Source organism: Achroia grisella, unplaced genomic scaffold (genome assembly GCF_030625045.1).
Source record: "Achroia grisella isolate CSIRO2021 unplaced genomic scaffold, CSIRO_AGI_Agris_v1 utg869, whole genome shotgun sequence".
Lineage (NCBI taxonomy): Eukaryota > Metazoa > Arthropoda > Insecta > Lepidoptera > Pyralidae > Achroia > Achroia grisella.
The window spans coordinates 882,502-906,411 of record NW_026713049.1 but is presented as its reverse complement, the minus strand read 5'-3'; the positions used below and the strand labels follow the sequence as shown (position 1 = coordinate 906,411).

The 23,910-nt window shown below is 32.5% G+C and overlaps 1 protein-coding gene across 1 annotated transcript in view; it reads left to right on the top strand.

Moving 5' to 3' along the window:
* LOC131852908 (zinc finger protein 608-like) overlaps window positions 1-23,910 on the top strand; it is a 121,108-nt gene that overhangs the window by 18,432 nt on the left and 78,766 nt on the right. Inside the window, exons 2-3 of the mRNA XM_059203657.1 lie at window positions 5,150-5,346; window positions 22,331-23,137. Of these exons, the coding sequence (XP_059059640.1) occupies window positions 22,391-23,137 (747 nt within the window). The 5' untranslated portion in view covers window positions 5,150-5,346; window positions 22,331-22,390. The remainder of the gene's footprint in view (window positions 1-5,149; window positions 5,347-22,330; window positions 23,138-23,910) is intronic.

The following is a 23,910-nucleotide window of genomic DNA, read 5'->3' as shown; positions in this document are numbered from 1 at the left end:
ATAGAGTATAAACCAGTAAAATCTGCTTTGACAATATCTCACAGAAAATAAATGTACGTATATTAAGAATGGTTTGTGGGGAGCGACAATATGAAGGGTCGTGTTGAAAGCTGTTCGCTGTATTGTCAAAATTGTTTGGGGCGTTAATAATTCGTCACACGCCTCACTTCATAGCTAACTGTTATTTTCGTGCGCAACAAATTTCATTCTAAATGTGAACATATTATTTGTAAGAAAATGTGTAAATGGAAAGCAATTTATAGAATATCGAGTTGTTCTGCATTCCTGAAGATTAGGTACCCAGTTTATATTTGAGCATATTGAGTATTGCAAATGTCTATATAAAGAAAAACAATTTACAAAATACATTTAAGTGCATCATTTCGGAATGGCTACGTCAATTTAGAGAACACTTTTGTGTTGTTTGTTATTGTACAAACAATGTTTATATAAATGAAAATAATTGCAAAATCGTACGGAAAGCTAACAGATTTTTCCACATAGTTTTAGACATCTGTATACAACAAATATTGACAAGATTATTAACAATAATAATAAATAGAAAGGATTATTAAAAATAAAAACATTGAACAATTCACAATGCGCCATCGAACTCCAAGCTTGTATTGTGGGTACTAAACAACTGATAGTATACTTTAATATGTACATGTTTTATTTCTTACACATGTGTCATGTTATATTGTAAATACATATTTATGTGTTACACATGTTCTCATGTTATATTGTAAATACATAACAGAATATACATAGAAGGCATCCAAACCGATATATACAATCATACTCATGAATACAAATGTTTACGTGCGAGGACTCGAAACCGCGACCATTGGAAGTGAGGCAACTATTTAACCGCTAGACCATCGAAGCCGTCGAATCAGATTCAGCCAGACGTCGAATCGAATCAGACTGCTAAGTTTTTTACATTGCTTTAGCTATTACCTGTTACCGATTAATCGATTATCGATCGATTGGGTGAGCGGTGAAGGGACGATGTGGTCTTGTTTTCTTCGTTAGTACACCGGTTTGAAGCTAAATTGCCCCAGTTGTGTAATATGTATTAATATCTATCTACAACACGATACTAATCATACATCTCTCTTCTCTATGCTAAATTATTTATCCCGCGAATTCATATTTTTCATTTTAGTATAATCAACATAAATCTGATTCATAAATAAACTGAGAATGTAAATGCTTTTTTGTTATTTTTGCATTGAAGATTCCTCTTTATCTTTTGCATATAACAACATCATTATATTTCAAAGAAAAAGAGAAAATATAGAGAAGCCGTTTAAATAAATCCTAACTTTAGTACCAGACGTTATTACATCACGCGGTTTCGCTTGCGAAAAATCGTTTTATTCCTCTTATAAAATATATGATATGACTGTTATCAAGGTGCAATGAATCTATACTACGAATTACCATAACAATTATGTATTCTTTTTATAATATTGTTTTTGATTTGGGCATCTTTATTAAATCATAGGTAAAATTTATAGGTACCTCTAAATAATTATAATCCTAATAAATGTAATGTAAATTAATAATGACCCGTAACTTTATCTGGATGTAAATTTATGCAACAATCTCGCAGAGGCAGGGTTGTCAACGATAACGCGAAATTGACACTCCGCCATCAATCACTTTAGAGTGGAATGATTGAGGGTATGGTTATGGTGTCGCGTTGCAGTTGTGGTTATTAATACAAATTGCTGTCACTCTAATGATAATAATAATATGTTAGACCTGGTTTCACTAAAAAGTGTTACCTATTGTTAAGTAACTAAATACTACTAGTTAATACTGGATTATGGTAGACACGCAAACCGATATGCCTTCGCAAGGATGTATTACAAATCCTTGAATTTCTCGGTCTTTCTTTATTATAATATATATAAATCTTTCTCTTGAATCACTCAGTCTATTGCCAAAAACCGCATAATATTCTATTGAATAATTTAAATTATCTAAGAATACAGTCGTTTGTTTTATACTATACTAGCTACTCGCCCCGGCTTCACCCAGGTGTACATGTATTGTATATATAAACCTTCCTCTCAAATCACTCTATCTATTAAAAACAACCGCTTGCAAAATCTGTTGCGTAGTTTTAAAGATTTAAGAATACATAGGGACAGACAGCGACAGCAACTTTGTTTTGTACTATGTAATGATGATGATAAAGATTTTAAAAGGAGAGATCTTTGGGGGAGGCCTTTGTTCATCAGTGGACGTTCGGGCTGAAATGATATTGATGATGAAAGATATTAAAATTGTTTTTTACAAATAAGGGGGTACTGCTTTAAGATACATACATACTGCTTTAAGGTACATACTGCTTTAAGATAGCGTTATGTACAGTTTTCTATTGTAAATACCGTTTCGAAATGGGTTTAAATTATTATTATATAATATTGATTTATGTTATTGTATAACATAAATAAATACCCATTTATTTCGCATTAAATTATGTTCTGCGTTATCAAATTATTTTCTATTGCGAATACAACTCTTTAAATATAACAAAGAAAACCATATAACTCATACAAGTTTGAACAAGCAGTTGTTAGCTCTACTTGTAGCATTATTACAATTCCAATACTCTTTAAAAGTAAGCATGTCGATTATAGTTTCCTGTATCTTTTACGCTCCATTATGTGCATTGTATTCGTATCAGGTTGTGAAAGCAGGGTATTATCCGGTGGATAAAGGATCGATCCTTGGAAATCCAGTTGACGTGTTGGAGCTCCTCCATACTCTCGACTCCCTATCTGTCGCCGAGGTTAGATTACAATGTCAATAGACGTTTTGGCCATCGGAACGCTTGTTTGGTTGGGAATGCTTGTTTAGTTGGGAGAGCGTGTCTTTTAGATAACATGCCTAAGTTTGAATTGCATTTTAGCGTCCAGTGACTCACATTATGGCTTTTGTTGTTGAACGTATTCTAGTGCGGTTGCACGTCATCGTTTCCGTTAGATCTTTATCTAATTGTAGATAAAGTTATCTCTTCCGGAACAAAGGTATTTTAGAATCTTGAATGTATGTTGTGATAAGATTAGTAGTATACTTTTTATGTATACATTTTTTAGAAAATAAAATCGTGGTATTTTTTTTTAAATGCTTTAATGTTATTTTTGAAGGTAGGGGGTACCCTTACCTTAAATACAATTTCTTCTATTACATTCAAAGTTTTTGAGTGCTAGTACTAGTATTGGCTATAGAAAATCTGTGTTTTCTCCCTTGGCAGCAATTACACTGTTTATATTTGCGGTGGTGCAGCACACAGAATTCAGTAACATAAAGGCTTTACGTGACATTTGTGTTGTACACTTGTTTATTTGTTAATACTACTGTTTACCATTGTTTTATATATTTTATTTTGTATTATATGTGCTGAAGATGCAATAACTCATTTATCTACTACCAAAGTTCAATTAAGAGCGACTTTCGAATAGTATTTCCTTACTCAGCCAGTCTCCTACGTAACATAACAAAGAGGCAACTGTGGAGACCACAACAAAAGAATATGAAAAATATCGTCGCCACTACAATTCGAAACGCATCAGTATCTACCTACATCTTTTATATTCCAGAATATTTTTTAAATTTAGTAGTCATTTAAGCGTAGTATTTGCTTTCATGGAGCCTTAATACATGCGTATAAATATTATTGTAGATAATGATATTACCTAATACTGGTATAAATTTACAACGTCTTTTACGAAGAAGCCCTCAGAAGTCTTTGTTGTATAAGTATCTGTTAAAATTTACTACATTTCCATTTAAATTTATATCTCAGACAAGCAGCCATTAAAATTTTCTCTCTTCGCGGAATTCTCTTTGTCATAATATTAAAGCAGTCAACAACAGAAAGACATTTAGATTTTCGCGGGATGTACTTTTAAAAAACGATCTTGTTAAGTCATTTGCTTATTTAGCGGCTTTCAGGAATTAGGTTATATATTTTAAGAGTTTATTTTTAGTGTTTCGTTATTTATAACGAGATCTTTTATTTTAACAATATCCTACAGCTAAATGCACATACCCCTAAATATCGTAATAATATAATGCTTATTTCATGGCGATAATAATTTATTCGAATCCGACGAGCACTGTTACCGCCTATAAAACGCTTTGTAATTATCCGTTTGTTTAAAGAATGTATTACACAAATAAACTTTACGAGTCCAACGTTCAAACATAACTTTTTATTATCTCACATGTTTTCTTCAACACGCACACATTGAAGGAAATATTGGTTTTATCGCTGCCCGCCTCGCGCTCATGAGCACGGAGCATACTCATAATGCATTAAATACATTCATTAATTTGTCAATTAAACTCATGTCCGGCGCTGACGTTGATCCATCATTATAAATATTACACACGAATAAAACCTCAACTAGGCCGGTACTCCAATAATATTTTGTTATCCCTTTAGGTATAAAATGTTTGTATAATATTTTGGAAGCCATATTCCTGTCGGGTCCCTTTCCCTTGTCATGTTACCCGCGCCTCCTCGCACACGTTGCACCGGCTCGCTGCTCGCCTGCCTCCCTCCATCTCTTTCTAACTTTAGTTCCGTGGGCACGCTGCGCGAAGAGTGACGCCCGGCTGATTGCGTACGCTCTGGGAAAACTTTATCGGTTACTAACATTTATTATTATTTTACACAACCCTATTATCTAATTGCACGTGTCACGTGACTACGTTTTAATTATAATTATCATCTCCAATTCGTGTCTCGTGACTAATCATTGCGCGGTTGTATTTATAAAAAAAAAACTCATTAGTCCACTGAATTGAAACAGTATAATTACGATACGTATGTTATTTGTGCCTGTCTTGTTAGTGAAGCTCTGTGAAGCGTCAAATGATTGCTACAGAACACAGTGTATCACGAATTCACGATTTGAATTCCGCACTTGTATCGCTGCGACCGCTAACTCCGGTCGCGGTCGGTTTAGTTTAGTTCAGTATTCGTGTAGCGTGCATTTGTACCGCGCGTACCTACGTACTCGCAACGCGCTAGTTACATGTAAACGGCATGTGTTATACATGGGACGGCTATAAAATGTATGTTTTTGTGTGCAGTGTATGCTGATTGTTTCCTTTGTCTCCGTAGGTGTCGAGATTCTCGCGACTGAGGAGCAGTTACGTGGATCGAAATCGGGATGCCAGTGTGTTTAGTGATGGTGCATTGAGATCGTGCCAGTAACCACTAAATAGTGTTAGTGTTAACTACAGTGCAATATAGTGCTGAATGGATTGTGTTTGTTTTGGATTGCCACCGCGAGTCATCGATAGACTTAACTGGGAACGGTAAGACTGCATTTTTTTTATTTATTAGTTGTAAGCTGTAACGTTAGCCGAGCGAATTCTGGTATTAAGTATACTATTCTACTCTTTAAGGCTTTTATAAATGTATATGCAGTGGTGTACACGCTTATGGTAACGGTATACGCTTGGGAGCGATAGGATGATAGGATTAGTAAGCCCATCATGGCGAATTTACCATGAATTAATTTCCAAGAAGGACTATTGATAGTAATGCTATTCCCCATCCCTAACACCCCCCCCCCCCTCACTTTGGGATATGTACTATCCGTATACCTTTCTTACATATCAGTCAAGCTGTTACAGAGTAAGTAACAAACATTTAAATATACAAACATCTTTACAAACATTCACTACATATATTCACACATTATAATTTAAAGGACAGATAAGCACTAGATTAGATTTTATGTTATTTGTCTTATTGTAGGTATGTACCTAATGACTTTTCAATTATTTGCATAATTTATGCATGTTTACATTAAGTTTAGACTTATTATATTAATAATTAGGTAACCACAACCATACATTTTTTTATGGCTGAATATGAAATGGTGTCCCCGCCTGCGCTAACGGTATGAGCTATCGTGGCACTAGTGGAGCATGATAAGCAAGAGGTCAGATCAAACCGACTTAACATGGCACTTAGGCACCAATGGGTCCATTAGTCCCCGTTATTAACAATCCCCTATAGTTAGTATTGTTGTCTATGTCACACTATTGTCTATTTCGTCCGGTGAAGCTGTAAAGACCAGCTAGGATCAACAGTCGTAATCTGTAATTTCAGGACATATAGCGCCATCTAGACGCAAGTTAAGGTAGCTAAAGCTTGTGTTATAGGTACTAACCTGATGTAAATACATAGATATATTTTGATTATTTGGGGGAGGCCTTTGTTCAGCAGTGGACGTCTTCTGGGCTGAGATGATGATGATGATACATATTATTAATCTAAGTACTTACTACCAACTTTTATACTATTCGAATGAAAATAATATCCTTCATGCTCATGAGATTGTCCATTCTGTACATTCATTCCATTAATTTGATAATGCATAACATAAAACATACTTAATTTATCTAATAGGTATTATGTTGTATTAACAGAAATGATATATAAAATTACTCTTATTATTTATTATCTTTAACAACCAGACCATATGCTTTAATTCATCAATAAATAACTCAACTGGACGATTAATCATGATAACGTGATTAAGAAAAAGGTCAACCATCAGTATAAATATAGTGCAAGTGACGAGGTACACACAAAGTGCAAATAATTTTATGGATTTGTACTATAATGAATAGTGATTTCAAGTTATATTATTTTGCATATCTGATCAAATATTTACTTAATTTTTAACAACTAATTAAATATAATACAATATAGGGACAGTGAAAACAAGGTTGATATCGATATCTAAGGTATCACAAGGGTCTCACGTGAGGTAACACTCCCATGTATTTGCGACCTTTACGTAATATAATACATTTTGGATTATCAATAAGGAATATTAAATTAATTTGAAATTTGTTTTTTTTTCATAATTTCTTTTATCCTTAGAATCTTGCAATTGTCATTAACTTTATTGAAGTTGTATTTACAGCGACTGTTTTGATATACAGGTACTTATTATGAGATAACTTGTAATAAACTTTAAAAATCATCGCAGAATTGCACGATTTTGTACTTACGCTTTTAACGTCACGGTGTGTGTATTTGCCGGTTCTTTTTATATATTTTACATTATTACTGTTGTCTGTTGACTTGTAAGAGTGTATTTCAACTGATTTATAATTTTTTTTAACTATTTATATACAAAAAGGGTTTAAACACATGGTACAGTGAAATGCAAAATAGTATGCATGCGTATGATATTGCTTTATCATTTACGCTGAAAGCAACCAACATAGTGTGTAAAGTTGTTCACAGCATTTGTAGGAATCCTAAGGGTGGATACGCTACATCGTACAATGATGTCGTACGATAAATTATAAATGCACCCTATGGGGGTATCTATTTGCAGTGTTGCAAGCGAATGTAAACACCGCACCAATCCCTCGGTCATTAAAGCATCTAAGTTCACTTAACTACAGTTTAAATGTTTCTGAGTAGTTCGGGGCAAGGTCGATAGCGGGCAGGGTTGCCAACTTAAAACTTTTTGCATCGTATGAACCAATACGACTAGACTCTCCAATCTCGTAAGTCGTAAGTTACTTCGCCATATTTACACCAAAACTAAAACGAGCCCAAATAATGTATACAGTACTAGCTGATCAGCGAAACTTCAACTGCGTTGCCTTTTCCCCGGTATTGCTACATTTTTCATTGCAACTCTGCACCTATTAGTGCTTTTTTTTCTATTATAAAATAATTGTGATTAACCCCTACAACCTTACAAACTCGCCAACTTTACGTATGTATAATATTAGTATAAATTTTGGCTGTCATACATTTCTGTAGATGAAAATGAGGTAAAAAGGAAGCTAACTTAGATATTGTAGATTACATAGTTTTATGTAATCTACATAAAAATGTACTCGTATATCAATTACTTACTTACGTAAGTTAGGGTACATAGGTAATCACATTCAACAAGACTCCCATTTCGTAAATTAGTTGTTTCGAAATTTACTCCCGAATGTTTTGCCAAGTTTCAAACATTCCAACATTCTTCCTAAGGAGCTTGCTCTTGCAACACTATATAATTGGACCTACGATGTAAACAAATCACATTTGCAGCACGCTCCTTAAGATTGCTTCATGCTTCTAGTGAAGTGTGCATTGTGTACGTTTGTATACTCGAGGTGGATTCTATAATAATATCTAAAAAATCGTCGTTGTTATTTTTCGTCTTCATTGATTTTGCATAAGGAATAACTATTATATAGCAAACTACTTTATTAATGTGACTATCGACGCCATTACCGAAGATTACTAGTTTCTTCTTTTTGGTGAAGTAAAAAGTGTCTATTGAAATATGGCTAAATTCAGTGATTATGGCTAAATTATGGCTAAATTCATTAACATAATAATATTGTTTATGGAACAAGAAGAAGTGCAGTGAACTATTAAAGGATGATGTGGTTATTAGTCCATGTTGAGTTAGATGAGTTTATCGTCTAATACTAGGATATTATTTTATGACAAATTAGCGACCCGTCCTTGATGCGAAATAAGAATACTTTACTGCTGTAAAATGTCGTCTATGTTAGTTAAATCTGTAGTAGTACATCGCAGAAATTTGCATTAAATTCCAAGCCAATTCCAAAGATTTGTGTAAAACATATAAACAGACAGAGTGACGATCAAAAATTCTAAGAACCGCTGTTCTAATAGAGCTTCATATTTTTAATCGATATTTATAATGTACAGACATTTTTTTCATTTTGTTATATTATTTTTTCTGTAGTAATTTAACTTTGTATCACTTAATTTTGGATACATTTTTATAAAAAATAAGAAGCACTAAGTTGCTGAGGTAAGTAGAACAGTATTGGCATGCTACTTTTAAATTAGATTGTCAGGGATGTATTTTGAAACAAGACTTGGATAACTTTTAAGTGTTTTATCGGTTTATTTTACGGTTGTCTGCGGACGTATAAATATATGATATATTGAAAATATATTGCTGTGAACAATATAGATGATGTTATGATATGCAATATTGTCATTTATTGTATTACAAATCTTGTGTAAAAATTAAATCCAAGTATTATTGAAACTCGTACTAAATACGTTTAGAGGGTGAAAATGTTATAATTATAAAATGTTAAATAATATAATATATTATTTTGCTACTACATATTGCATACTTGATGTACTATGTTTTAATCTTTAGTTATAATAAAATATAAATATACTTTTAAAGTGAATTTCCCAATAATTGTAATTATTAAGTTAATGATCTATGATATATAAACCGTACAATATACATATTATATAAACAGTCAATATGTAGTTAATAAATTAACTAGCAATAAATTGAAATTAATTGAACCAAGTGTGTCGTATGTTATGTAATAGATATGCCCTTTTTTAAACGAAGGACGCCGTAGTTTAATGTATCGTAGATGATATCTGAATCACAATGGACCGCGTCCAGCTTGCCCGTGACCCAGTAGAACAGAGTTTCCAACCAGCCGTTCTATTATGTAGGTATCAAACGACGCATAGCTTTTTAGTACTCCATAATGCAATGCATGTAATATCATGGGCGTCATATGATAACGATCTGGTGCTGTTCAAGAATATAGGCGGCGTTTATTATGGTTAGTAAACCATCAGGTGAGCTGTCAGTTTGTTTGTCATTCCGATTTATATAAAAGAAAATTCGAAATGAAAACCAAAATTAATAAAATCTTTCTTTCCTGTTTGCAATGTTTGTCTACTTTAAGGTTATAGTATAAAATGTTATATAATTTAATTGATGTTAAACATATCATTATTTATTTTAATAACCGGGTCTTAACACGAATAATTTTATGGCAAATAAAGGTATTTACTTATTTCGACGTTTCGACTAGGTTGCACTAGCAGTGGTCACGAGTTGACTTATGTGCCATAAAATTATTCGCGTTAAGACCTAAGACCCGGTTAATAATATAAATAATGTATATTAAACACGTAAGTTTAATAACTGTCAAACAAATCGTTGGATAGAAATACGTCATTTTGTAGGTACTCGTAGATTGCAATCGTTACATAAAAAGTCGTGAGCACTTGTAACGTTTGTGGTGTTTGAAAAAAATATAATTGGTTTCACATATTTTATTAGAGGTACATGACATTAATTGATCCGTTATCTAATTTGAATGTAATTAGAAGTAATTACAAGACATTATAATATTTTGCTTCTTGTAATAAAATATTCATTATTAAGATAGAGAAGAGAAAATAAATGCACACTTCCGTTTTCTAAGCACTCTACTTTCCATTCAAATATTTATTTGTTCTTTATTGCACTTATAAAGTCGTACAGTTAGCGTGTTTAATGCCGTTTGGCATTGTCTACCAGCTAAACATTGGATGAAACAGAAAACGGTTGATAGGCAGTCGTGGGAATTGACAAACCTATATTATAACTTTCCCTAATATTGGTAATTAGGTGTTCTAAAAGAAATTTTATATTTTAGCTTTTTTATATGTATGCTTATCTATATATCTAGTAATATCCTCAAATAGATCTTAACTAAATTATAAAAATGCTTTTGCCTATCGATGCTCTATTATCAGCGAGACGCAGACAAATTTTTTTTAATTAGGAGACGGTACAGGAATTGCAGTCGTGCGAAACCGGACGGATCTCTAGTGCTATAAATAAACAAATGGATGTATTTATTCTGGCAATATTACGTTAAGTATTCCAGCTATTTTGCAATTCGAATGAAAACGGACAAACTACTTCCACAGCTGTGCCAAATTTCTAGAATATAGCTAAAGTTGACTGTGAAAAATCTCTAGACGATTACATATTTACAGATAGTGTATACTTTCAGTAGTATTATTATATAAATAATTTATTTGGTTAAATATTTTTTTAATTACAGTGTAGTTCTTACAATAAATATTAAAACCAAATGGTTCTACTGTGTTTTTTATGTAATTGGAATTTCAAATAAGCATACGGCCCGCCTGTTTACAAGTAGTAGTACCTTTACAAATGAAGAACACTACGGACATCACTTAAGTAAGTTCCGCGATATCGTTCATGCATTGTCATTCCGGAGCAGTAAGATGTATGTTTCTTATCCTGTAATTTCACTTATGTCCATGCTTCAACCGCTTACAAAGCAAGTTGATTGGCAGCTGAAATAGGTGAGGTACGCAATTAGAGCATTTTTGTATAGTGTACGTCGCTAAAATATTATCATAATAAACATTCCGTTTGTATGTGCACAAAACCTACTAATTCAGCCATTTCATGACCAAACGTATAAAATCTGTTTAGATTATACAGCTAGTTCGCTTTAATAATTTAATAAAAAAAAATTCTCACGGCCTTCCAAGTTCTTCGCATGTTAATTACCGGCCGTGTAAATTAGATATTACGTTCTCATGAATATTCGTGGTATAATGGCGCTAGTTAATTCGGATCATACTTTCTCATTTACATAGAAATGCTTACTGATAATACGAATAAGTCTGTTACGTTTCGAAATGTACAAAAATTGTTTTGAAATTTAAAAATCTAAGGTTTTTTTTTATTAAGTATCTAGCGGTTTACTATAATATCTTACCATCTGATAGTCCCATTTCACACATTCTTATCAATATATTTATCTGAGATTTATTATGTATCTATATCTTTACATATTATAAAACAAAGTCCCCGATGCCTTTATCAATATGTTTGCAAATATCTCAAAATCTGTTTTTCCAGTGGTTTAGAGTAAATTAATTGAAATACCCGTGCTAAGCTGATTAACACTGACAGTATTAACTGATTGGTTTGTGTCTAGATGGTGCTGTTTGACTTGCCCATGACTATTCTATATTCATTTATTATTTTTACTACGATCAAATTTCGATTTCAGTAATTTAGGTCGTGTCACCTTCTGAGTTCTTAGTTTTCACATGAGTCTTTAACAATTATTTAAAATTAATTACTAACAACATTTATATTTACTTTGCGCAAGATGTTATTAATGTCATAAGGTTTTCTTTATTAATAAATATCACGTCATTTAGATAAAATACATAAAACAGTGTAAAACTGTAGGACTGGAGATGATAACCCCTACATATACCTCTACACCGTTATCACAAACCGAGACATAATACATAACTTAATTATCATAACAATTAACGTCTTTGTTATAATAATTATTTAAGTATAATTTATTTAAACAAAATAAATGCCTACATAAAGTAAAGGAGGTACTGTTTCTGATAACGGTGTAGAGATATATGTAGGGGTTATCATCTCCAGTGTCTTTTGAACTGTATTTAAAAACAGTTTCTTGTCAAAATAGAAAAAAAATTAACAAACCGAAGGAGCTGTAAGATGTAATTTTCTTTTAAGTTCTAATTTGCTACCAAATAGTAATTTTATTGTTTATAACTGTGACAGTTCACTAAATGTACAGACCTTTTGCTGGGCTATTGTTCTAATCATAAGCGTTGTTAGAATTTAATTAGAATCAGATGGATTTAGAATAAAAGTAACGAAATTTATTCAGGTACGTAATTTTCTGTTTTTGTGAAGAAAGGTCAGATTAAAACACTAAATATATTCTATATAGTTTATATACTTATAATATAATTGATTAAAGTATCTTAGGCGTTTTAAAATAAACTCGCAAAGCTGACTAACATATAATAAATTATTAAATAAAGACTTTGAAATTGTTAATTTTATATATATAAATTTAAATTCATACAGGCAAATTTATAACTAGTAACTATTTTATATTAAAGAGAATTTAATCGAAATTAATATAATAACATTATGCTATAATGTATTACTATGAATCAAACTAAATTTAATTTGATTTACTCCTTCAGCTCGCTAGTTAAATAATCCTCTTGCGACTCTGCTTAAATACATTTTGGTATTATAATATCAGTAAAACTATAAACTAATATTACTGCATTATTTTTTTTTCACGAGAAACCTTTAGAAAATACATTATACTGTATGTTTTAAAATATTGGTTCGAATGTAATAAATGTCAGTCATAATAATACTATTTTAAAACATTCCAGCAATTGTACATTTATTTTAAAAGATGTGTTTCAGGACAGTTCTTCTTGATTGAAAAATAAAAAGAAAAGACGGATTATAAGTGTCCTTTGTGCCATCATCCAGCATAAAAAAGCCTTGAAAAATGCGACTGAATGCGCTATAGTCGTCGGAACTTTCTGGAATAAAAACATTTAGTTGCCATTGAATCTAAAAAAGTCTTTGGGCTACATAAATGATTATACTAATCGTTTTGATATTATCATGAGATGCTTTTCAAAATGTTATTTCGATAAAATAACAATTTATTTTTTAAACGACGATAAAATATATTTACGATGTTTCTATGTATTAGGCGAACATGAATAACTAGGAGTACCGATAAAATTCTTTCCACGCTTATTGACGTCTGGCAACAGATAATCCCAACGATATACTACCTCGCCTCGGGCTCTTTTACGCTTAACTTGTTATTAGCATCGACAAGATGACGAACCCGAATCCATCCAAATCAATTTACGTGCTCCTTCCACAAAGAATATATTACCTTTAAGTAGACTACGCGCCATTTTATCTATTTTATATAAAGTTGCCACGGTTCTGTCTCTTTTATATGGAATGAAATGCTTCTAAGATTGAAAAGGACACCTAGTTTTTATGGATGATAATGAAATGTGTTTTGCTATTGGTGCCTACACATTGGCGCGGTACCAGTAAAGGATGATAGATGGATGCACATGAAGTCAGATAAGTTAGCCCACCGTGATAATTCACGAGAAATTGACCGCAATTTTTACATAATGGTTCACTGCGAATCGACCTAGCTTAACAGAAATCCCTGCCGGATGAATGTATTGATTTGTTTATACAATAGCTATGATGTGGTTACGACTTATGGTATGAGAGTATTTTCAATAAGCAGCAAATCAAGTGTTTGTTGTATGTTTATGTCTAGATTACGAGACCATCACTCATTGTAATCTTAGAATGTCATACATTCTCTTGTTGGAGATTTAGTAAAACAATATTGTATTAGAGAGCACTACGTTGTACAAACACCTGCCTTATTTATAGAAAGTAAAGAAAACCATGCATCCATATTAATCTACTTCCTTTCATGTAATTTGAAAGAAAAGTAAAAACAACATAGTCTAATAGCTGAAATAAGATATTTAGACGTTTGGCAGTATATGATAAAATTTTTAAAATTAATAATAGAAAATATTTTTTTAATTAAATTAAAAATAAATTACTTTGTGCTCGATAGTAATAAATTGATGCAAAAACTAATCAAAAATTTCTTATAATGTCATTATGTACAGATCAACATATTAATACACGGTAATTTATAGTATTGCTATACTCATTATTCGTACGTTTAAAGTGCTATAATTTGCGAGCGCAATAACAATTTTGATCTAGCTAGGGTTACCATGCTTTTGAGTGGCATTTGAGACAATCTACTTGAGCCTTGAGGTCAAAATTAATATTTAAATCATTTAATTAATTTACAGAGATATTATTCTACACTGTTGATTTGGTTTTTATGTCATAATTTATTGATAAAGAAGTCTTTCAGATTAGATCATTTTCGTATATATGTTCATATTTTCTCTTATGTTATTAAAATCAGTTGTTGATCCCAGTTAATATTTCTTACTACTTCTTTATTTCTGTTCGAGCTTTGACACTTGCTGACTTGACTTGAACTTCTGAGCTCTAAAGCCCCAATACGTTACTTTTACTTGAAATGACACTGTTTGTATACTATTAGTAGCTAACTTTGGTTTATCTTCTATTACAAATACTAAATATCATATCCATTTATTTCAATGAAATAAACAAGTATTTTATTTATATTATAAGCAATGTATTCTAGTACAGTTGAAAATCTAAATAATTATTTAATGCTGAGAAAATACCACACGCATATGGTCTAGTATTGTATGTATCCGCTATACCTAACAAATAATGAGTTCTGTTTTATTATAACTTAGAAACAATGCTAATTACTTATAACAGAACAAAAATAATAATTCTAACGTTTTATTATGTTTAGGTAATGTTAATTATGTACATAATAAAAATGTTTATTCAAAATTCCGTACATGAAATGATTTTTATTAATGTATTTTATCTAACCAATTACCAGAAGTACTATTTGCTTTATTACCACGTTCGTCGTATAACGGAAAGAAAGAAAAGGATGCAAAACAATACCGCGAATGATGAAGCGAGACAAAAGACAGAAGCTTCCAAATTTAAACAGTGTCACGTGTCGCTTCGAAATATCCTTCAATATTCCCATAGCTATTTTAATATACTCGTACTTTTAGTGTCCGGACTTTATAATTTTGTAATATGGTGACTGTAGTGGTAGCGGTATATTACATTACATCATTACAAGTTGTATGTTACGGTGAACGTGAGATAATCTAGCGGACATTATCGGCACATCACGACACGACAGATTAAGTCGTATAGTGTTTCGTGTCAACGCCGCGCCAGTGAGGTGTTGCGTTTACTCCCTTTGTTCGGTTAGCCGCTTTAATGGAAGCAGAGTATCTTTGTGACTTTGTGAGTCACATTTCCAGAAGTGGCGCGAGTATACCTTTTATGAGTATAAATAAATATTTGTCTCGTCCGACTGTTAAGAGCGCTTGTTTGTTCTATGTACATATTTGTGTATTGTAAAAGGGTATAAATGATGGAAAGAAAATTCTCAATTATAAAAGTCGTTATATGATTTCAATAATTAAGACGGCCTCGGGTGGCCTTTCAGTTTAGCTTATTATACCGCTTTACTTTCGATGGGTTCAATTCTGGCACGATGTAAACATTTACGGTATTTATGTATATTGGTTTGGATATCTCTATATTTATTTTTAAAAAATGTTTTCAACTTAATATTTCTATCAGTAGTTAGTATACATCGCACCAGCTTTATTTAATTAGTGTCTTTGTGAATTGTCCTGAGTTATTGTTACTATTTTTTTATTTGTATTGTATTTAAGATCACATATTGTCAAACTTAAAAAAAAATATTAGCGAGATTGTAATTCAACCTTTAACTACAAGTATTATTTTAATTTGATGAACTACGTGCAACTATAACATATATTTATGCAATCTATAAAACCTTTTAAAATTTATATTTTGATTTGTAGTATAACTTTGTATCATGTTTGAAAGTTATTTTGAAAAAAAATATTTAATGGTAATTAAAATGATTAGTTAAAAAAATATAGCGGTAAAATTGGTTAAATCTTAATAATATATATATTTAATACTGTTGTAAAGTATCTAAGTGTATATTAATTGAGTGTATTTGTTTATATCGAACTAAATTTTCCACCAGATATTTGGCGTCAAACGAATAGTTTCCAAAAAAGGAACCAAACAAATCATTGTTTGCCTTCAATAAAGCTGTGTTTAGGCAGCCAGCTAATATCTTTTGTGAGTTGTGAGCATATTTCTGCGAAAGAAACCATTTTTCTTGTGCAAAGTGCACCTAGTCCTGGTTCGATGCTTGGGCAAAGTGCCAAGTAGCGCGGCCGCTCCGTAAATCACTGTACCAGGCTCGCAACGCATCGAGAAGCTCCCAATCAGCCGTCCTATTGACAAACATACGACTCTACCATAATGGAATCTGCGATTTATTTGCGGTCTTGATCCTTTTCGAATGCACCACGGGTTAAAATGTACGTTTTTAACGCAATTTTAAGTAATTCAAATCAATTTTAAGTACAAATAAGTAGGAAAGATAGGAATAATGTTGTTCTTAGTATTGTATGAGCTGCGCCGACCCTAACTATTGGCGTAAAAGCAAATCAGTTAATATGATTGTATGAACTAAAAAGTATAGTTAAAAGTAAAGTTAAAAACTAAAGTATTATATTTACTGTAATTTTTTTGATTAGGTTGATTAATAGGTTCCAATAGATAACTAAAGCCTAGATCAAGATATCAATATATACACATAATAAAATATCATAGTTATCATATTACAAATATCTAAGTAATTGCTTATCCATCATTCCTAAGCAATTCCGGTATTTTGTTTATTATTTCTGTAAATCGTAGATTATGGATTTATTATAAAAAAAAAATAAGGCCAAACTAATCTAAAGACATGATTTCATGGTCTTTATGTATCTACCCCTAATTCAAGCGATAGTAATGGAATTGGTAGAGTTATAATATATAGTAGTATATATAGAGAAATATAATATAATATGTAAGTATTTTTAATAATGTTATGTGATTTCTTTACAGTTAGAAAGAAAACTCTAATTACAAGAAATACTAATTACTTACAAGATATATACTTAATTAATCATTATCAAAACTTGTACATTTGTACATTGATTTAATAAATTCTATGCCTCTAATGACAAATGATTTAATTAATTAATACTTAGGTTTTAGAACAAAAATATTTTTTATTTATATAAGACAACTTTGACAAATTGTCAATAATTGCCGTTATATTATTTTTTTTTGTATAAGTTATAGTTTTCCAAACAATTGAATTATACCTAATACAATTTAAAAAATTGCAGTTATTATGTGAAAATGGGTCTCACACAATTGAAGACTAGGTATTTTGATGTAGTATTAAAGCGAAACCAAACCTGTAAAAAGACCGGCAAACGTTTAGAAATGGTTGGCATCACAATGGCCGTTTTGTAATATCAAAGTGAACATCGGCGAATAAATCGTTATGCTTATGTCGCCTGATATAAATCATGGGAGATATTGAGTTCCGCTCTCGCACAATAGCTAGTAATATAAATAAATTCAAATTTTTATAAAACAGGCACATTGATAAAGTCTAAAATCCAGTACCAGGCTCACATGAGCACCCGTGTCATAAAAAAATACGAGGAGTTATCAAAAGGGCGCAGTAAACCCGACATAGTCTACGACGCTATAAACTGTGCAGAAAGTAATCTGACTCCCTGTTGCGCTATCTTAGTTGTACTGTATGGTCTTATAATGGATGGTAATAAGATTTGCAAAGTTTCTGTTATTTGCTTATTTCATAAACTAGAGGTTAGGCCTTCCTACGCGTGCAATACATCTTTATTTTATTTAAATACATTCTAATGTTATTGCTTATAATGTTGTCATTTATAGGTGAATTTGTTCACATTATAAAGAAATAACTAAACGGATATTTTTTATAATTAGTTTAGAAATTAAATAACTTCATCTCTGAAGGTGACTATAAGAAATCTTAATGGTATTTTGTAGTTAATATCGATGAAAGTTTGATTCAGATAATTTGATAAAAATTATTTAAGAGCCTACTTTTCAAAACCTTCGTGTGACCTACACTGTAGAGCTGAATCCATAAAGGTTGTTACCAGTTTCACCAACCAAGATACTGAGCGATGAAATTGAATAAGTTCCACTTCAACAACAGACATTTTTGACGTTAGACGTTTCTATACCAAATGGTTTAGAAATTGTTTCGAAAATACCATCGGATTCACATATGTGCTACACAATCTTTATCTATGATAATTTAGTGATTACTACGAGTAATTAATGTTGAAGTTTGATATGATAAATATCGTATTGCAGATATTAAATGAAAGTAAAAACATTCGAGAATAACTGCTGCTTTATTGGTACTAAAAATACAGAATTTCGTACATGGATGCGAACAGAAAATGTTGTGACGTATTCCTGACTTTGCTGACATTAAACATATTGAATACTGTGTAGAATGTGCAGGGTTTTGTTATTAAAAACTGAGTTAAAGGCCCTGTCTTCTAATATAAAATATTGTTAAATATATTATACAACTTACTAAGTAGTGTGTAATATTTTTAACTTTATTTTTTTTATACAGTATCATATTTACGGAATGTCGACTTACCTTGCATGTATTTTGCTGATAAAGTTATCTAGAAATTTACGTACTATAATTACTTTTAATGTATGTTGTTCATAAGTAATTTAGGTCAATTACTAAAATGTACACGTTCACATATTATTTATGTTACTAAATTACTGTATCTGCGATTATCGAGCGATGTCCGAATTCTGATGTTCTGAATCATGTTTACTACTTGCTAGTTCTGTGTGATTAACGAGACACATAAACAAACAGATTCTGTCAAACCAATTAAGATAGAGCTATGTAGTTACATAGTATAGATAGATATTTATACTGTCAGATTACTAACCGTTTAAATAAAGGTAACAGCATTTTTAGTAGGTACTATAGTAGGGTATTTGGTAGTTTTATGATACGTATTAAATATTCTGACCTATTTGTTAAAATAGCAGTGTCTGCTGTATTGTATTTTAATTTAGGTATTAAAACCAGTACTTAATTGTGCTGGTTTTGTTAAAAAATATAGGGAAATTCTAATTAATTTATCTTTAAGGGAAAAGTGTAAAATAAACCAAATTTCCTTTGAATGGACATTTTTCTACCGCTTTTCTTATGCATGTACATGTGCGGTTAATAAAATATTTATTTGTTAATTTCAAACACTATATCAAAGGTTGATGAAAATTTATTTTATGAGGCAACGTTTCTCTGGTTTGTTTAAGTAAATATGTATTAGTGTAAGTACCAGATAAATTTATTATTAATGAACCTTTATGGAATTTATTTATTATTTAATGAATTTATTATATTTAATCTTTCATCGCACTCTCATAAAATTGAAACAATTGTCGTGAAACATGAATATATTATAAAACATTTTTCTACTAATACATATTATTAAAACTGAATATGTTTTTAAAATTATAGAGATATAATTATCAAAAATGAATTTTTATTCTTTGAAGCGAACAGTGTATCTGCTAATTATTTGGTGCCCATATTGAACATTCAATTGCATAACATATTCGAAAGATTACAGTTCAATTGGTGGTATAAATTGAATTTTATCTCGATACTTGGAGCGTCTTTTCGCACATTGACCTATAAATCTACGATGACCTGTGGTTATGAGTGGGTATAATTATTATTTAGTGATGCAACCCATACTTATTTTACATATCTCTCTCTCTCACACACACACACACACGCAACATACACGCACTCATGTAAATGATGATAAGCTTAAGTTAATACCTTATTTGATTGTCTTTTTCTAATTAGTAATTCCAATAATTGTAAATTGTAAAAGAAGGGAACTGGTAAAAAACAAGTTTCTTCTTACTTTGGGTACCAGGGAACAATTTAAATTGTTATTGTCGAATCATACAATGAGTATAATTTATAATAATTTTTATTTGTAATCCAATTACCAGGTAACAATTTAAATTGTAAATTTAAATTGTTACATGGTAATTGGATTACCAGGACTTATGATTCGACGGACCTCCGATTCCTCTGATAGCTTTTTGATCTTCATAAGATCATATAAAAACTGTTTGTATATTATTTTCAATTTTATTTGCAATCTGGATATTTTTTTTAAACTGAAAGCAAATAGAAATGTTTCAAAAAGTACACTCTGCCGAGAACGTTTAAAATCTCTATATTATAATTATCAATCAAAACGTTTCGAATCGAATAAAGTTTCTCATAAAATGCTATCCATTTTTAAGCTGACATTATCCTGTAATTTCATTACCTGATCTCGCCTAACATCTGGAACATAGTGTATAAAGCACGCCTCTTAGCGCTTAAAACCACACAACCTTTTACAATCCTCAGTCGGTTTGTAAAAAGTCAGTTTTTACAAAGTCTATTTCACTAATTTATTGTTTTGTAGTGAACCTCCTAGACTAAGTTCCAATTTTTAAATTACAGTTTAGCGTAATATAATAAAAGAAGCTGTTAAAATCATTTATTGCAACAGAGTATTCTTTTGATATATTATTTTCTTGAAAAATATTTTCGTGCCAAACGCGTGGAGTTGATGTAATAAATTCTGCTTTCAATTTCTTTTATGTCACGTAGCGTTTTTCACATAGCGTAGGTATGTTATTTTGTCACGTTTAAATTTTTCACATCAATTTGACTTTATCTGCAACACTACGACTAAATAATAAATAGACAATTGTTATGAATAAATCTATAACTGTTTCTGCATGAAACATCTTCAGTTTAGTTGGACTGTCTTTATTTCTAAAAGACAATTTATAAACGAATAATTATGTAATTTATTACTATTGCATTATTATAATGGAAAGATACCTAAATGTAACAATTTATTTATTCGTTTATTCGCATATATATTATAATAAGCACACAATGCACATAAATAATTATGTTCTTTGTTTAAAGAGTGTAGTATTTTTCATAAATATCATGTCCATACTTCAAAATACTAATATGTAATGCAAAGGCGTGTCTGTTCGTCTATTTGTTACTTTTAACGATTAAATGTCTGCACGAAGAGACTAATGAACTGGTTACGTGCGTGAACTCCGTTTTCAGAGTTTCTTAAAAGTTTCCATCTAGTTATATACGCTGGTATATGAAGCCGTTTCTAGCCCTATAACATAAAGTAGTTTTTCCATTTATCGATAGCACGTAGCACATTGGTTTCGATTGCCGTGAATATAGTATAAGCACGCATCTAGACTAGGTTTATACCACTCTTTGTGAGAGTAACCGGCCTTATCTGAGCTCTTTTATGGCTATTTTACGATTATTGCCTCTTTAAAATGGTTATAAATGCGTACGATATGAAATTTCTATAGAGAAATAATTTTAAATGGATATGTTCATTTAAGCACTTATGGCTGTATAATTAATTTTTATAGCGTCAGCGAGAGATGGGAGCCCGCGGCGTCGGCTTATTGTGTCGTTTATCTTTTGTCGGTACTTGCTCAGTCGATCTAGGCAGGGCTTTATTCCATTCCCGATGAAACATCTCATCCAATTAATATTAAATCGTATTACCTAATGTGGCACTCACGTTGTCATCAATTATTGGTTACTTGCACAGCTGTCCTGTTTATATTAAACAGGCTATTGGAAATGTTCACAAGAAATAAAATTGAAACGAGTTGCAAATAAATTTCGGTTATTGAATATGTTTATACTAAATTATAATTGGAAAAAGATAATGTTGTCTGCAACTCAATTTATCAGCTTTGTACTGTTTTCATAATATCCGTTTATTACTTTACTGCTCTGCATCACGTTGTCGTGTTTATTTACCGGTTAGAACAGTCATATAAAAAATATAGAGATGATTGACGAATTGTTAGCTCGGTTTAGATCTGTCTTTAAACGTAGGTAAATTCAAGGCTGACTTTAATGTGTTGTTTAATTGGTATGTCCACTGTTGTTGCAGGGCTACAATGGTGTGTGCGTGTGCGGGGCAGCGGGGGGCGGGCGCGGCGAGCCGGCGCGCATGGCGGCGCCAATGAGGGAGGGCGCGCCGGCCGGCGGAGCTCGCCCCGCGCCCCACGCGCACCCCGCCAACTTCGAGTACGATGACAACGAATGGGACATCGGCATCGGCGACCTCATCATAGACCTCGATGCCGACATAGAGAAGACCGACGAGGCGGGCGGCATGGCGGCGCGCGCCGAACCGGACGCGCAGCGCACCGCGCTCAAGATGAAGATCAAGCGCACGAAGCCCGGCACCAAGAGCTCCGAGGCGAAGCACGAGATCGTCAAGTCGAACGAGATGAACGGCGAGCCGAAGCCGCCGCCGCCAGCGCCCGCCGCGCCGCCCGCCGCTGCCAAGCGCGGCTCTGGTGGCCATCGGCGAGACAAGGCACGAGACAAGCATCACCACCCACACCCTCCCCATGACGTGAACGGAGTCGCGCGGGTTCCTCCGCCGCCGAATGCGCCGGGCCCGCCTGCCGCGCAGCCGCCCGCGCCGCTCTCCAGCGCGCTGGCCGCGCCCGCGACGCAAACCAAAAATGATTCGCGGCCGTCGCCCGCGCCGCGACTCGAATCTAAGCCCTCGGCACCCGCGCAGGCGACGCCCGCGACGCCTGTACCCGCGACTCCGCCTACTCCCGCGGCCGCGCCGCTCGTGCCCCACGCACCACCGCCACCCGCGAAACCCGAACCCGATGATTCGCGGCAACAGGAACAGCTTAGTTCGCAGCCCCCAGCCAAGAAACTAAAAACGGAACCTAAGGTAATGTGCCATTTTATATTTCGTAAGGAACTCTTACTTTGCTGTGATTAATATTTTGCATTCACAGTTAGCATTCATTTTGTAGTCACAGTCATTGATTTTACAGTTATTTTCATGCTACTATACTTTTAAGTTTATACCCGTTGTACTAAATACATTAGGAACGAGCTTCATGCTACCGCTATTGTCCATATTAATACTACAATATAATTCTTATGTCAGGAGTAAACTTCTGCTGCTTTTGTGGTTAGCGGTTGATTTGACGTCTCTGCTGATATTACAGTACCAACTGCTATTACTACTGAGAGATGATTTGATGTGAAATTAGTAGTGTAATCATTTTATAAATGGTTCAAACAAAATTATAGAGGCTCAGGCTGGGATTTAATCTCTGGATGCCTAAACCGCAGTAAAGCGTCCATAGACTGACCTATCAACGCTAAGCACCGCATAATACGTTATACAATTTAGGTATAGTGTATGTACCATACACACAGTCTGTGCCTATATGAGCAAGTATATTATTATTCTTTGATTCCAATATTAAATCATTTAAAGTACGAAGTGTATAGATAAACATATATAATTAATATGATCAACAAATTCTATTCACTAGTCTAATTACAGCTGTTCATTTCTGAACAATTCTAGGTTAAGAAAACAAGAATACAAAGAAGAAATATTGTATTACGTATACAAATAAATGAACTAGTACATATGCACTGGTAATATTTCGAAATACAGCCGGTGAAATAAAATGTTGAATCATTCCT